Below are 16,937 nucleotides of genomic sequence, written 5' to 3' on the forward strand. Positions count from 1 at the left end.
ATGCTCAACTTTAACTTGGTGGCAATTTGGACAGTTAACTACAAACTCTGCTATGTCCTTCTTGATGCCATTTCACCAATTCACTTCTCTCAAGTCACAATACATCTTGGTGGAACCTGAATGAATCAAATATTATGAACTATGGGCCTTATTCAATATCAACTCTCTCAACTCATCAATATTGGGTACACACAAATGACCTTGGTAACGTAGCACACAATATCTCCCTTGGGAGAAACCCTCAATGGCTTTTTTGGCAATCGACTTCTTTAACTCAACCAACATTAGATCTTGGACTTGCTTGTCCTTGAAATCCTCTAAAATATATGATTCCAAACCATTATGAATGATAACACCTCCATCATTGGAATCAAACAAACACACCCCTAAATGTGCCAATCTATGAACATCTTTAATCATATTTACCTTGCCCAGATCATACAACACACTCGTATCATAATCTTTCAACAACTCAAGCCATCTCCTTTGTCGAAGGTTCAAGTCTTTTTTCTTCAAATCACATTGTAAACTTTTATGATCAGTGAACACAGCCACATGGACACTATAAAGATAGTGTCTCCAAATCTTGAAGTTAAACACAACTGCTGCTATTTCAAGATCATGGGTTGGATAGTTCCATTCATGCACCTTAAGTTTCCTAGAAGCATAGGCTATTACCTTACCATGTTGCATCAATATACAACCAAGACCAACCCTTGAGGCATCATAATATACCGCAAAACCATCGGACCCTTCTGGCAAGATCAATATAGGAGCAGTAGTGAGACGATCCTTTAATTCTTGAAAACATTTTTCATATTCTTCCGACCATTGAAACTTCACCTTCTTTTGGGTCAACTTGGTCAAAAGTGATGAGATCGATGAAAACCCTTCCACAAATCTCCTGTAGTATCCGTCTAGGCCTAAGAAACTCCTAATTTCTAAAGGAGACAATGCTCTAGGCTACTTCTTAACTTCTTTGGTTTTCTTAAGATCAACCATAATCCCTTCACCGGACACAATGTGACCAACAAAGGCCACCTCCCTTAACAAAAACTCACATTTGTTGAACTTTGCAAATAGTTATTTGTCTTTTAGCGTTTGCATGACAATCCTCATGTAATTAGAGTGCTCCTCTTTATTCTGAGAGTAAACCAAAATTTCTTCAATGAATATTATCAAAAACATATCTAAATATTTCTTAAACATCCTATTCATTAAGTCCATGAAAGTTGCGGGAGCATTGGTCAAACAAAATATGACTAAAAACTCATAATACCAATACCTTATCTGAAATGCCATTTTTGGAATGTCACACTCCCTTACCCTCAATTGGTGATAACCGGAATAAAGGTCTATTTTTGAAAAGTTACTTGCCCCTTGAAATTGATTAAACAAGTCATATATTATCGGAACTAGATACTTATTCTTGATGGTTACCTTATTTAATTATCTATAATCAATGCACATACGTAGCGAACAATCCTTCTTTCTAACAAACAATACGGGAGCACTCCAAAGGATAAACTTGGTCTAATGAAATCCTTATTTAACAAGTCCTTCAATTGATCCTTCAACTCCTTTAACTCCACCGGAACCATCTGGTAAGGAGGAATAAAACTAGGTTGAGTACCTAGAAGAAGGTGTATACATAAATCAATATACCTTTCACTGGGTAAATAATCGAGAAATATATTTGGAAACACATTTACAATGGGGACTGACTCTAGCATTGGGGATTCAAAATTCTCATCTGTAACCCTTCCAAGATGATAAATACAACACTTGTAAATTATCTTTCGAGCTTCAAGGCACAAAATGAATTGACCTTTAATCATAAAGTTACTACCCTTTCATTCTATGACCAACTCATTCAGGAATTGAAACTTAACCACTCTGGTTCTATAATCAATAGAAGCATAACATGCATATAGCCAATCCATATCAAGGATAACATCAAAATCGGTCATCTCAAGCTCAACTAGGTCACATAGGGTAACTTTACATAAAACCTTAACCACATTATTTCTATAGACACTTTTAGACACAACCAACTCACCTACGGGAGTATAAATAGAGAAAGTCTCTAACAATGACTCGGGACTAACATCAAACCTCATGGCCAAATAAGTGGAAACAAAAGATAAATTTGTACCCGGATCAAGCAAAACATAAATTTCATAGTGCAAGACCCATAACATACCGGTAACAACATCGAGAGTCTCCTTCACCTCTTGCCTACCATGAAGGGAATCGAACTTATTATTGCATTGACCATCCTTTGGTTGCCTATTGCCACCTATAGCAACTTGGCATTGAATACGACCATATTTGACCTTGCATTTCTTATCATGATAATCCAGCTTACCACAATGATAGCACACATTCAATCCAGCTAAACATTCACCCTTGTGGTTTCTACTAGACTTCTTACATACGGGAGTAACTTGGACCATAGGAGAACCCTCTTGAGATTTGGGGTTAGGCACCCTACTTTGTCAAACCTTGGAGTAGTATAATTAGAAAACCCTTGTCCGGAGTACTTTTTGTGAAAATGAGGGCGTCTACCACTTTCGAACTTAGCATGAGAAAATTCACTATCATTAGTCATTGGCCTCTTAGAATCCCTATTCTTCACCTTTAACTTCTCACTTTTTACTTTCTCCGCATAGGTCATGAGTCTAGATATATCCATCTCCCGAGTCAACATCACCATTGTGTGTTCTATTGCAACCATGTCTGACACACCCAATACGAACTAGATTATATGAGCTTTTGAGTCAACAACCATGAATGGAGACTATTTTGAAAATTTATCAAACTTGAGGGAATACTCTCTCAAACTCATACCGCCTTGCTTAAGGTTGATCAACTCTTGCACCTTGGCCTCCCTCAACTCTATTAGGAAAAAGCTATCCACAAAAACCCCATTGAACTCCTCCCAAGTCATGGGCTACACCTCTTAAGGCCTATCACCTTTCCATTAATCAAACAAAATTTGAGCAATAACCCTCAATTGGTATGTGGCCAACTCCACCCTTTCAATTGGGCTAATCCCCATAATCTCAACAATCTTATGGATACTATCAACAAACTCTTGGGATCCTCATCAAATTTAGAACCCTAAAACTGTGGAGGATTCATCCTTATGAAATCGAGAACTCTTGTTATTGTCGTACTAGCATTCAGATTCACAGAAGCAATCACCTTGCAATTTACTTGAGCCGTAACTTCTTGAGTAAGGGCTTGAAAATCTGATCGGAACTTGGTATTGAAAACTTGATCATTTAAATGATCATTCGGAGCTCATTTATCCTCTTCAACCATGTTCCTTCTAAAGGGGTATCTTGGTGGAAGCATATTCTAAATATAGCAAACAACAAGCATTTGAGGGAAAAGTGTCAACCACTCTACCGCATGACATAGATCATGAAAGAAGTGAGATTTTTCCTAAAATATTTTGTAGCCTCCTATTCATGGATTTGACATTCTTCACACCAATGAATAAGACTCTACTTAACACGGCATGTTAGACTCCCTAGGACTTTTCTAAATCTTATGCTCTGATATCAAGTTTCTCAAAACCTGACCTAGGGCCTAGTCGTAACATGGCAATCGGGATGCGAGGAACTCCAACCATGATCCATCTTAGCATATATCGCATATATAAGGTAAATAATCAGATAAATATGAGTGGAAGTAATCATTACATGGGGAATGGGACTAAGGGAAATTAACTCTATAAATGTCCAATCTGGATTACACCAATGAATATCTTCTAAACATGCCTCTAGTCTATTCTTTGACTGGGGCTTAGGTTAAGCTCCTAACTCACCGTAGCAATAGAAGAAATTCAAATACAATAGTAATATGATTAAAATTCCTATCCTCGGTATATTTAGGACTCATCAATATCTTTGAAATCTAAAGAAAATCTCTAGCCATGAGTACGATGATCGTGAGTGTCGGTCGTCCCTACATTATGAGACAATATGAGAAATATGTTTTAGTACGTTTGAATGTACTAAGTATTTGAGGTCTGCATAAAAAAGAAAGAGAACATAATCAATATGCCATAAGATGCATGACCAATCATAATGAATATGAGTAAAGCTTAAAAGCAATGTAAAACATAAGAAACTCATGGTCAATGCATAACATAAGAACTTCATCATAAACTCATAACTTGACATCTTATACTTAATTCCAACTTATGTGGGATATGACCTTTAATCAATCACTAACATCGTGTGAGCTATTACATGGAATCCAATGACTCCTATATCGAGACAAGCCGATGACTCCTATATAGAAACAGGGGAGGCTACCTTTCCAGGGTATACTCCAAAAGTAATTCAACTAGGCTATGTGGATTCACTAACTAGTCCATGGAGGTAACCTACGTGAGCAACATAGTGTGGGATTTTAAGTTGCTACTAGGATTCCCTTGGGTAACTAATTGTGTTACCGAACTGAACACCACCAAGAAGCCTTCTCGATGCTTGGTCAATATCCCAACATAAACTCATAAAAAATGATCATAGCATCATAGGGAAAGATAGTAAATACCTATCAATCAATTTTTAAAATAAACTAGGAATAGCTCATCTTAAATTAGTGATTCATCGTAATCCATAACTTCGGTGAGAATTGTACTTATCATCATCTTTAAAACATCTATTGATCTAAACTCTAATCATCATCATAACTTTAACTTTAGAATCATAAATCTCAACTTTAACTCATAGAAAACATTTATTAAAAATGATTTAACTCATGATCAAATTATAAACTCATCTTAACTTCATAATCATAACTCAAAAATATAGATTTATGCATGGTAATCTATAATTTAACATGAAATCATGCAATTCATACGAGAATATGCATATAAAGATCATTGATAACATTTTAAAAAGAAATCAAACCAGTCCAATGCAATTCATCATAACTAGGGTTCATAATCAATTGAAAATTGAATAAAAACTTGAGGAATCTTTGGGAGTTCATTGGTAAAAAGAGACCATAAATCAATCCCCACATACCTTCCTAGAATTTACTAAAAATTGAAGAAGAAACCTTGTAGAAATTTGGAAACCATAGCTTAAGCTTGAAGAGGAAACCTTGAGAGACTTTGTTCTTTCCTTAGTCAAATTTTAGGAGAATGAATTGAATAGGAGGGTAATTTGAAGAATTAAATACTTATAGACTTTGAACTTGGACATTAAAGTGTCTAGGTTCAATGAACCGAACTTGGGAAATGACATAATTGCCCTTCATTAAAATTTGAAAATTGACCCTACGAATCCCTTTCTACGTGTCCTCTTAGTAACCATGAGTTATTTAAATGACTCCTCTTGTAGGTCTGAGAAAGTGTTTGAAATTTGATTCTCCAAAGTTTTGGAATGGGTAAGGTTTATGGCCCATCATCTTGTCTACGTTTCATCCTGCTGGCTCGTCCTGCAGGTCCTAAAAACTTGTAAATTTGAGATTGTTGGGACTTTGGTAACGATTTATTTATATGACTCCTAATAGTTCTTATGGGTCATCCTGTCAATTCGTAAACTTGACCTTGAGGGACCCTTGAAACTTGGCTCTAAAGTCTTTCTACGAGCTGTGTCTACGGGTCATCTAGGTGAGAACAAGTCATAATAGTGAGTCGTAGGGCCTCCCTTTAGGGTTGTTCATTACTAACAATAATGACTCCCTCCACGACTAGTGTAAACTTCTACGGCTAATAGAGATAGTCATAAATTTGGATTCAGTTCAAGATTTGAGAATTTTCTCCTTGGTTCCAACTTTTTAACTTGTAGGGTCTTACAAATGTTAAACACTGAATGACAATTAACTATACCTTTGCGTACTACATTATTGTGTCATAGTTTCCACAACCCTAGTTATGGGGTTTAGCAACACATATCCGTAAGGAATAAATCAAGAATCACTATAGAATGCATAAGATATGACTTACGTTTATAGAAAAGTAACCTTAAATCACAAGATAAAAAATGAATCAAGAACAAACCAAATATTAGATTTCATGTTTGAATCTTTAAAAGTAGGTGAAGTTATGTTCTCACGATGATCAGAATACTAAAAAATTAGTAAAACCATGTAAACCTTAGAATAAAATAAGTTTGGGTATTTATAGAAGTACAAAATCTAATCCTAAACAAATTAGGAAAACTGGGTCGGCATATGTCATGAAGGCTCTTCAAGAGCTGTAGTTCAATTTACAGTGTCTATGGAGATCAGTTGTTGTCATTTCCTCGACTTCATCTACTTTTTGCTTCACCACTTCCCGACCAACATTCACAGTCCATTCAAGACTCCATGCTCCGTGGCTAGCTCATGGAAATCCCCTTGGACCTTTCCTTCCATCATCTATACTTTCTTTACGAGCAACATACATGACCTGTGGTACTTTAAATGTTCTGTGGTCAGGCTCATTGAAATCTCCTTGTCCATCTCCTGAATACTTCTTAGCTCATCATTCACGCACATGTTTCACATCTCGTACACTCATCAATATCCGTGAAGGGTGTCGTGGGGATCACTTGGCAAAACAATTTAGCAACAATTCTCAGCAATCTTTTAATGGCTCAATTCCATGAGGTGTGCACTAGTTCATGATCTGTGGAGCCTTTTGTCAACCCATAAATATAGCCAATTTCATAGCAGAACTCAGTAAGAAACCCGAACTCATGTGCAACTCTATTTTCCTGTAAAATAACCAAAACACATATCATAATTACAATAATAAGCTTTGAACTCACACTAATTCACTATTTTAAGCATCAAAAACATCGTAAATACTAGATACATCAATAGCTTGAACTAGTTCATTGGCTAAATATTTATTCTCCTAGAATAAGGTATAAAGTGGTCTATTGGAATCCTCCAACTGAAGGTTCTTTTAAATATAACTCTGATGGAGCTTCTAAAGATAATATTGCTCTAACTTCAGGTGCTTATTATATTAAACATGATGTAGAAAGCCTTGTCTTTGCTGATACTAGAATGTTGGGTTATAGTACCAATTTGGTTGCAAAGTTCAAGGCTTTTAGACTTGGATTGAAATATTGCATTAATCAAAATCTTCTGCCTCTCACTATAAAAATAGAATCTATCTCTATTAAAAAGATTCTAGATGGTATATAGGAGATCCCATGGAGTATTGCATTTGAAGTTAAGACGATTTGGATATTGATGGAAGGTGTACCAATAGTGATAGAGCATGTGTATAGAGAGGGAAATAAGCTTGCAGATTTTTTGACTAACAATTTTTTTGTTTTTTGTAGATGTTGAAAGAATATCATACAATAACATACAGGATTTACCTATAATATTCTGGGTAATTGAAGGTTGGAATATGATATAATAAGGTTAAGTATTTTAAAGTCTTGGTGGATTTTTAGGGATAGTATTTCAGAAGATACAATTTTCCAAGAAATTGCACAAAATGTAGGGTGCACAACAAGTCTTCATCGCGGACTAGCTCCCCCACAATGCAATTTTTCCCCAAGTCAAAATATGGTTAAAATCTCATTTGCTCAAAATTGGCCTATCTAGGAACAAGTCAGTGTTGCGGACTTGTCTTCGGTTTACTGTCCGAATTTAGTGTTTAAGTGGGGTAATTTTAGACATTTCTCTAACTATTAGTAAATGAACCTAGATATTTTTAGGACCTGATCCAACTCTATCAACTAACCTAAACCTCTATCATTCTTTATTCACAAACATAGTGTCAAAGCACAAGGTTTTGAAGTGTCCTGGGGAATCCATCATGCCACATCAAGTCGAGTCTTATTCATTGGTGTGAAGTGTGCCATATCTATGACTAGAAGGCTATAAGGTTCTTTAGGAAATCTTAACTTTTTTTGTGATCTTATAGGGCAATAGAGTTAAATTCTGTAGGGATTCCTTCTAATTCGTGTCCTATGCATTTTAGAATATGTCTCATCAAGAAGAGAGTAGCTAGAAGATTGATCAGGATGGTAGCCTTTCTGCTCCAGTTAACCTACCCTCATATGTCAATATTTCTAATGTGGAGCTTCATTTTGTCCTCGTGTTATTTGCTCGATTTGAACGCTCTATTGAATCAACAAAAATTAACCTCTATAAGCATAAATTTGAAAAAAGGTAATGGGTGAGAAAGATGAATGTTAGGAGAGGGAATGACTTTAATGGTTAGAAGATTTAAAAAGGAGAAATATTTGGTTGGAATACAAAGAAGAGTGTTGGCAAGGAAAAATCCCACCCCTTGTGTTATAGGTATAGTAAGAATCATTTAGAGGAGTGCTTGGCCAATACAAAAGGTTGTTACTATTGTGTCAAGAGTGTATATAAGAAGAGGGATTGTCTAGTGGCTTCTAGAAAGGGGAGGGAGTCCAAGAAGGCTCGATTTGAAGGTGGTTTTTCTCGATCCAAACCTAGTGGTGGTGTTAATGGGTCTACTGTTCCTAAGTGTTCCAAGTGTGGGAGAACTCATACGTTTGGTTGGTACAGGTGCTTGTTTTGGATGTAGTAAAGTAGGTAACAAGGTCTATAAATGCCCAAATATTGCAAACAAGGGAGAGAAGGTCATCCTCAAGGAAAAGCTACTCAAGATGGACAAGTTCAACAAGGTGGTGGCCTACTCTACGATAGATTTTATGCACTTTAAACTAGACAAGATATTGAGAAGTCTCCCAAGGTGATTATGGGTATGTTGTGGGTCTTTGACATTGATTTTTATGCTTTATTTGATCCAGGTTCCATAATGCCTTTTGTTACTCTTTACTTTGATATATGATTTGATATGTATCCTGAAATCTTGCTATAGCCTTTTTCAGTGTATACCACAGTGTAATTTGATAGTTAGGGGTATGTTGGGTGACTCTATTAAGGGTTGTGTTCTTGTTCAAAATGGTTCGGAATCATCATTGGTAGTAGATGTAAAATCACAAGCTAGACATAGATCCAACCTTAGTTAAGTTGAAAACATTGGTGGTTGATAAGAAGGTTTAGGTTATCTCATACGAGGGAGATGGAGTACTTTGTTACCAAGGCCAGTTATGTCTTCCAAGTGTTGATGGACTAAGATAAATGATATTGAGTAGAGCCCATAACTCTCGATCGATGAGTTATGGAAGAGGAGAAGAGAGTCATTTTGTATTGTGGTAATTGTGGCATGCTTATTCCATTTAAAGTTATAGACATGGAGGAAGAGCAAGATGAGATCTATTTGTGTGCAATAAATAGATAAGAGTATATTGGTGTGCCCTTTGGTATGAGTGAATGCTAATGAGGATATAGAGATAATAAGGTAGCTTGAAAATTCTTAAGTGATGCTGACTTCAAGGGAGGCACAAAGTGATTAGATTGGTAGGCTTGAATACTTGGTTGTGGATATGTAAGTGATTGTAGTAGGCTATTGATGACTTCTAGTTAAGGTTTTCAAGTGAGCAAATCGGGGTGGTTATAGAACTAGGCTTGAATGTGGTGTTGATACATGTGGATGAATGTATGGTGCATGGGGTGATTCTTGATTATGTCTCAAGGATTTATTGAATGTGGTGGTGAGGAGTGGTATAGGAACCTAAGGCATATTAGTAAGGTGGCCTATGAACTTTAATTGACATTGGAGTTAGCCTTGCTTCATTTGGTATTTCATGTATCAATGTTGAGGAAAAGTGTTGATGATCGTAATGCCATTGTAGCTTTGGGTAATATGAGTGTTGAGAAACCTTGACTTCTGAGGAGGTTCCGGTTGAAATTTTGCACTACCATATTAAAAGGGCAAGAAAGAAGGAAGTTGCATCCGTTAAAGTATTGTGGAGAAACCAAGAAGTTGAAAGTGCTACATGAAAAGCGGAAGAGGACATGATGAAACGATATCCTTATCTCTTTTCTTCCATTCTAGTCTAGTGTATTTAGCTACTCATGCTCGAATCCTCCAAACTCTCATGTCCCAACCTCTCTCTATGCCTTATTACATACATGCATACTCATTAACCAGATTTTAAATGATGTTTAAATTGCATTATTTCATTCATGCTGGGTTGTTAGTTATACATCTACTCTACTCAAACTAGTCCTATCTCATTCGAGAAAGAATATTCCTAAGGGGAGATATTGTAATATCCTGGGTATTTGAAAATTGGATTATGATATAATAAGGTTAAGCATTCCAAAAATGGATTCGTGGATATTTAGGACCCGTATTTTGGAAGATAATTTTTTTAAAGAAATTACACAAATATTAGGCACCACAAGTTTGCGTCTTGGACTTTCTCCCCCACAATGCAATTTCTCTCTACATAAAAATTTGACAAAAATCTCATTCGCTAAAAATTGGCCTATCCATGAACAAGTTCGCATCGCAGACTTTGCTTAGGTTTTCTATCCGAATTCTTTTTTTAAAGTGGGGATACTTTAGATATTTCTCTAACTATTAGTTAATGAACCTGAATGTTTTTAGGACCTAATCCGACTCTATAAACTAACTTAAACCTCTATACTCCTTCATTCTACCACAATTCACTTATTCAAATAATTGTGTCCCTACAAAAGCTTCCATAGACTCCATTGAAGATCCTCAAGGAATTCTATCTAGATCTTCATTGAAAATCCAAGTTTCTTCAAAATTCTTTTATTTTCTCACTGTACGCGGGTATTTTATCCTAGGTACTTTCACCCATAAAGCCCAACCAATTTTACATCTTTTAAATTAATTCAAGTATGTATTTTATGGGTTTGTGATCCCTATTCCAATTGCATGAACTATGATTTTCAATTATGATTATGATCCTATTTCAATATAAATTGATGATTATTACATGGAATTGAAGAGTGTTTCTATGAATTTTCCTACATTGATCTTTTGTGTTCATGGTATGGATTTTGGGTATTTCCAATAATACTTTTTCTTAATATTATTTTTATGAATTATGTATGGTTTGATATAAAAGTATATGATCAAGCATGTTTTCAAGCCAATCTCATGATTTTCAAGTCAATTGATCATGTATTCAAGTTTTCACCTTATTTTCAAGAATACGTCATGATCATGAATTTCAAGGAATTTTCAATGAATGTTTATGAATGACTCATGAAAGGTTTTGGATGACATCCTAATGATGTTTCAAGCAGTTTCATGAAACGAGGGTGACTTAAGACCCTAATGATGTTCCTATGAAAAGGATTCATAAGGATGGAAGGTCTACACTCACATTACATGAATTACATGATAATGAGCTAATGACTCATTGTCACAACTTGGACTAGGCCTTAGACGTGACATGGTGATCGAAACCCCAAAGGAATCCAATCAAGCGTCTTGACATATCATAACTATGCATACGGTAAAGTACAGTAGAAATAACATAGGAAAGAGTCTCGAAGCATGAATCATAAAAGAGAGTGTGTGCTCAACTACATAGACTCTACCTCATTTGTCCAACAAATGCCTCTACTAATCAAGATAGGCGGGGGCTAAGACATATACGTAGCTCACCCTCAACATGAATGTACCAAAATTCTCTTTTAAAAAAAGAAAAAATTCATAACTCGACCTCTATAGATGAGGACTCACCAATCTTCATAGGATAGGAACTCAACTAGCTATGTGTGGAAGGAATGTGATCTTCTCCCCCTACATTATGAGATAATATAGGCAACAAATATGCGTTAGTATGTTTTAATGTACTAAATAAGTTGGCATGCCATGTAATATAAATCATGAGGTGCAATGATCAAATAACATACATGATATCAAAGGGGATAAGTAAAGTCATGAGAAAAACATAATAATCAAAGCATTTAAGAGACATAGTTAAATTCATAAAAGAACATAACGAGAGTATACATATATGGGGTAGAACCATAACCGACAATAAAACCATGAGATCTATAACATGGAATCTTGATGTCTCCCCATACAATAGAAAAAAGGAGAATCTACTTGTCAAGGTAGACTCTACCCCACTAGGCGGGTCATGAACATGTGCTATATGTGGATCCACTAGCTAGGCCATATAGGAAAATCCTATGGTGGCACATAGTTATGAGACAAGAGACATTATTTAAGGACCCTGTAGGTTGAGTCCCCACCTCAAGTCTCATTCGGTGCTAATTCAAATTCCACAGAATACATAATAAAGTTATCATACTTAACATATATAATAAAACTCGTACATAGGTTTAAAATTCACAAAGTAGCTCATTATTTCATGTCATAATTGTAATGTGATAAAAAAAACCTTTCAAAATCACAAATCACACTTGTATAATTAATGTCATTAGGTTCCTACGTCACTAATTAAGGATCCTAAGTCACCTTTCTTAAAAAGTTACATGAAATTCATAACTTGAACATAAAGTGTTATCCATGATAATAATTCATAATTGAAATTTGGGTAAAACTTGAAAACATAGTTAATTCGATTGAAAACCATGAAATTGGATTAAAACATGCATGATCATACTACTCTTATCAATCCATACACAATTTATGAAAGTACTATCAATTAGATAAGTAATTTAATCAAATATCATAGAATTCATCATAAGTAAGAAGACCCAATGCATAATCATTAAAATTGGGGAATTTGAATTAGAAATCATAAGAATAAATTGAGAAAAATCTTGGGACTCCATGAGTGGAAGGGCCCATTGATGAATCCCCACGTACCCTGGTTAATTGACCTTGGAATTTAGAGAAAAAGACTTGTTCTTGCAAAAACTCTAGCCAAAAACCTTGATGAAAGAGATGATTTCTTGAAAAAACCTTGGGAGAGAAGTCTTAATGTTGTTTGAGAGTTAATGAGGGAATGAAAAGGGTTTCAAGAGTATTTAGGATAGATATCATTATGAATCCAGTCCTAAAAATGTCTACATATATTAATAAAATATAGGGAAATGACCCAACTACCCTTCATTAATCTTGGTTAGAAGAAATCCACGAAAGGCTTTCTATGAGTTGTAATGGTGTTGATGAGTCATAGGAATGACTTTTCCTACAGGGTGTGAGAAATCCTTGAAAATTAGGTCTCTGATCTTTCTGTACGAGTCGTTATTACGACTCGCAAAAGGTTTATTGGTTATAGACCCTCCTCATCCTGTAATTCTGAAAACCAGTATATTCTGAGCCTCTGAAGTTTCCCTATGACTTGTCTTTACGGGTCATAATATCTTCTATGAATCATCAACACTATTCATAAAGTTAGTCAAAAATTAAACGCTCAAGACTCAACCCTACAAGTTATTCTACAACTTGTCAACTTGACTCGTTCTGTTGAGTCATAGGGGCTTCTTTTGAGAATGGTACTAAACAGGCTCAAGGAATTACTCTAAGACTCATCCCTAAAAGTGGTAGGAATAACTAGAATTCGTAGATAGAGTCGTACACCTGAGGTTGGTTCCTTTTTCTTGAGATTCTTCGTTTGTTCCAACTTTTCAATTTCTAGGGTCTTACAATATCTACCCCTTGGGAATATTCATCCTCGAATAAGATTCAACTAGCATAGAAAGGACACGGAAAGAGGATTAGCAACCCAACATGAATACAATGACACCTTAAAATGCATAAAACATGATATTTTGAAACTTAACATAAATCATGACTTAAAATCAATCTTCATGAATATGCATGCATATGAATGACTAAGGAAAAATTGAATATATAGGAGCTTGATCATTTTGAGCAAGAACAACTTACTACCTTAGGCTTGAGTGGAAGGAAAGAGATACGGATAATACTTTATCATGTCCACTTTCACTTCCTATGTACACTCTCTACTTGTTGATTTCTCCATAAAACCTTAAAAGAAGCAACCTCTTTCTTTCTATTCACTTGCTGGTCTAAGATTTCCACTGGAAAATCCTGATTAGTTAAGTTCTCTCCAATGTTGACATTCTTCAATGGTACAATAGCATTTGGATCACCCACAAACTTTTTCAACATCGATACAGGACACACCGAATGAACCATACCCAACTCAAATGGCAAGTCTAACTCATATTCCACCTTGCCAATATGTTTCAATACCTTATAAGTTCCTACATACGTAGGACTCAAATTCCCTTTCTTACCCAAATAAATTACACCCTTCATGCGTGAAACCTTTAAATATACCCAATCATCTACATCAAATTCAAGGTCTCTCTTTATTAGGTATGAATATGAATTATGGTGACTTTGAGCTGTCTCCAATCTTTCTCTTATGAGTCTTGCCTTCTCCATTGCATCTACTACAAAATCGAGACCAATCAATGCCATCTTACCTACTTTGAACCATCCCACCGGAGACCTATATCTTCTTCCATACAAGTCTTCAAAAGGATCCATTTAGATGCTAAAGTGATTCCTATTATTATAGGCAAACTCAATCAATGGAAAATACCCATGCCAACCTACTTTAATCAATCACATATGCCCTTAACATGTCCTCCAAAATTTGGATTGTTCTTTCAGCTTGATAATCGGTTTAAGGATGAAAAATGGTACTTACCTTTATAGTTGTACCAAGATTCTTTTGAAATGACTTCCAAAAATATGAAGTTAATTGAAAACCTCGATTAGATATAATATACATAGGGACACGATGAAGCTTAACCAATTCCTGAATATAAAACTTAGCATAGTCTTAGGCCCCATCAGAATCTTAATTAGTAAATAATGTGCCCACTTAGTCATTTGGTCCACAACAACCCAAATGGAATCATGTTTACTTCTTGTTTGAGGAAATCCTATCATAAAGTCTATATTCATATCTTCCTATTTCAAAGTAGATATTGCAATGTCTTGAGTTAAACCTCCCAGTTTTTGAGGCTCGACTTTTACTTGTTGACAATATGGACACCTAGCAACAAACACCGCTATTTCCTTCTTCATTCCATTCCACCAATACACTTCGCTAAAATTATGATACATCTTGGTAGATCCCAAATAAATTCAATACTGAGAATTATGGGCCTCATTCATGTCATGACCCCACCTAGAACCTAGATATAGCATGCCAATTGCAACCCCAAAAGGCTCTAACCAAGCCTTTTGACATATCATAAGCATACATAAGGTAAAGTAAGTACATAAGATAAGATACGAAGGAGTCTAAATCATGAATCATAAAGAGTATGACAATTTGACAACATAGACTCTAAACATATGTCCAACAAGTGCCTCTACTATATGAAAATGGCAGGGGCTGAGACATATTCCTTCCTCACCCTCAACATGAAACAAATACTTGTCTTTGAAAGAATAAAAGAGAAACTCATAGCTAGTCCTCTTTAGATGAGGACACACCAACACTTCTCCGAAAAGAAACTCTACTAGCCACGTGTGATGGGAGAATGATCCTCAACCCTTATATTATGAGATAATATAGGCAACAAATATGCGTTAGTACTTTTGAATGTACTAAGTATGAGGGCATGGCATTTAATATAAATTATGAGATTCAATGATCAATTTAGTACAACATAAAGAGGATAAGTGAAGTCAAGAGAAAACCATAAGGCTCAGAGCATTCAAAAGGCATAGTTGAAATCATGAAAGTACATAACAAATCATACATATGTGGGATAGAACCATACATTATAGTTAGACCATGCGATCTATAACATGGAATACCAATATCTCCCCATACAATGGAAGAAAGGGGAATCTACTTGTCAAGGTAAACTCTACCCCGCTAGGTAGGTCATGTACATATGCTAAATGTGGATCCATTAGCTAAGCCATGAAGGCAACCTATGATGGCAAAGTATTTTAAGAGAGTTGAAGCTGTTACTAAGCCTTTTGTAGGGCCCCCACCTCAAGTCCAGTCGGTGCTATGTCAAATCCCACGCAATACATATCATATTAGTCATATTTAACATATGTCGTAATCTTGTTCATAAACTTCATAATTCATAGAATAGTTCATTTCATAATGTAATTGCAATGGGAGTATTCTCCTTTCATAATTATAAATCATACTTGCATAATTCATATAATTAGGTCCTATGTCACCACATAGGGCCCTAACTCACCTTTCTTCATATCTTGCCTGAAACTGATATCATGAACATATTTGTAATTCATGATCATAATCCATACTTGAATTTAGAGTAAACTCATATACATAGTCAATTTGAATGAAAAATATGATAATACCTTGAAATCATTGAATTCATAATCATAATAGAAAATAGCTTCATGCATGGGCATTCATAATTCAACTTAAAATCATATAATTCATGTAGAAACATACTTATAATGATCATATATAATGATTAAAAATATAATTGAGACAACTCAATGCAATTCATCAAATTAGGATTACGAACCCAATTAACATTCATGAGATTTTGAGTAGAAAACTTGGGACTCCATGGGTGAAAGGGACCCATAGATCAATCCCTACATATCTTGATTGAAATTGACCTTAGAATTGGAAAAGGAGACTTGTTCTTGAAGAAACCCTAGACAAACTTAATGAAAAAGATGAACTCTTAAATGAACCTTAAGAGAGAAGACTTAAAGTTGATTAGGAATTAATGAGGGAAAGGAATAGGTTTAGAAGTATTTAGGATATTTTCGTAATGAATCTAGTCCCAAAAATATCCATATACATTAATCAAAAAAATAGGGAAATGACTTAGATACCCTTCATTTAAATGGGACTGGGACTCACCATGGAGGACCCAACATGGTCTGTGATGCTCATCATAGCTCGTGGTGGTGTTTGTGATATTGCACTTGGCTTGAAATTTTTGAATTACAGGGGAAGATTTTCAAAACCTCCTCCACGGAACACCTTCCTAGTCCATGGAGGGCATCACGACCCATGAAGAAGGGGCGTGGTGAAGATCCTACAAGAGTGACCACCACAGAACTCACCATGGTCCGTGATAAGCTACACGACCCGTGGTTGTCTATCGTGGTCCTAGCCTTGGATTGTTTTTCTGAG

At 35.5% G+C, this 16,937-nt stretch overlaps 1 protein-coding gene across 1 annotated transcript; it reads right to left on the minus strand.

Moving 5' to 3' along the window:
- Positions 1-13,756: 13,756 nt before the first annotated feature.
- On the minus strand, positions 13,757-14,329 carry LOC129871719 (uncharacterized). Its single transcript, XM_055946694.1, has one exon. The coding sequence runs from the start codon at positions 14,327-14,329 to the stop codon at positions 13,757-13,759; it is 573 nt and encodes a 190-aa protein (XP_055802669.1).
- Positions 14,330-16,937: the final 2,608 nt, after the last annotated feature.

This window comes from Solanum dulcamara, chromosome 2 (assembly GCF_947179165.1).
Source record: "Solanum dulcamara chromosome 2, daSolDulc1.2, whole genome shotgun sequence".
Lineage (NCBI taxonomy): Eukaryota > Viridiplantae > Streptophyta > Magnoliopsida > Solanales > Solanaceae > Solanum > Solanum dulcamara.

Coding starts and splice junctions, on each gene's coding strand:
- LOC129871719 (XM_055946694.1), bottom strand. CDS start 14,329: ATGGATCCTTTTGAAGACTTGTATGGAAGAAGATATAGGTCTCCGGTG.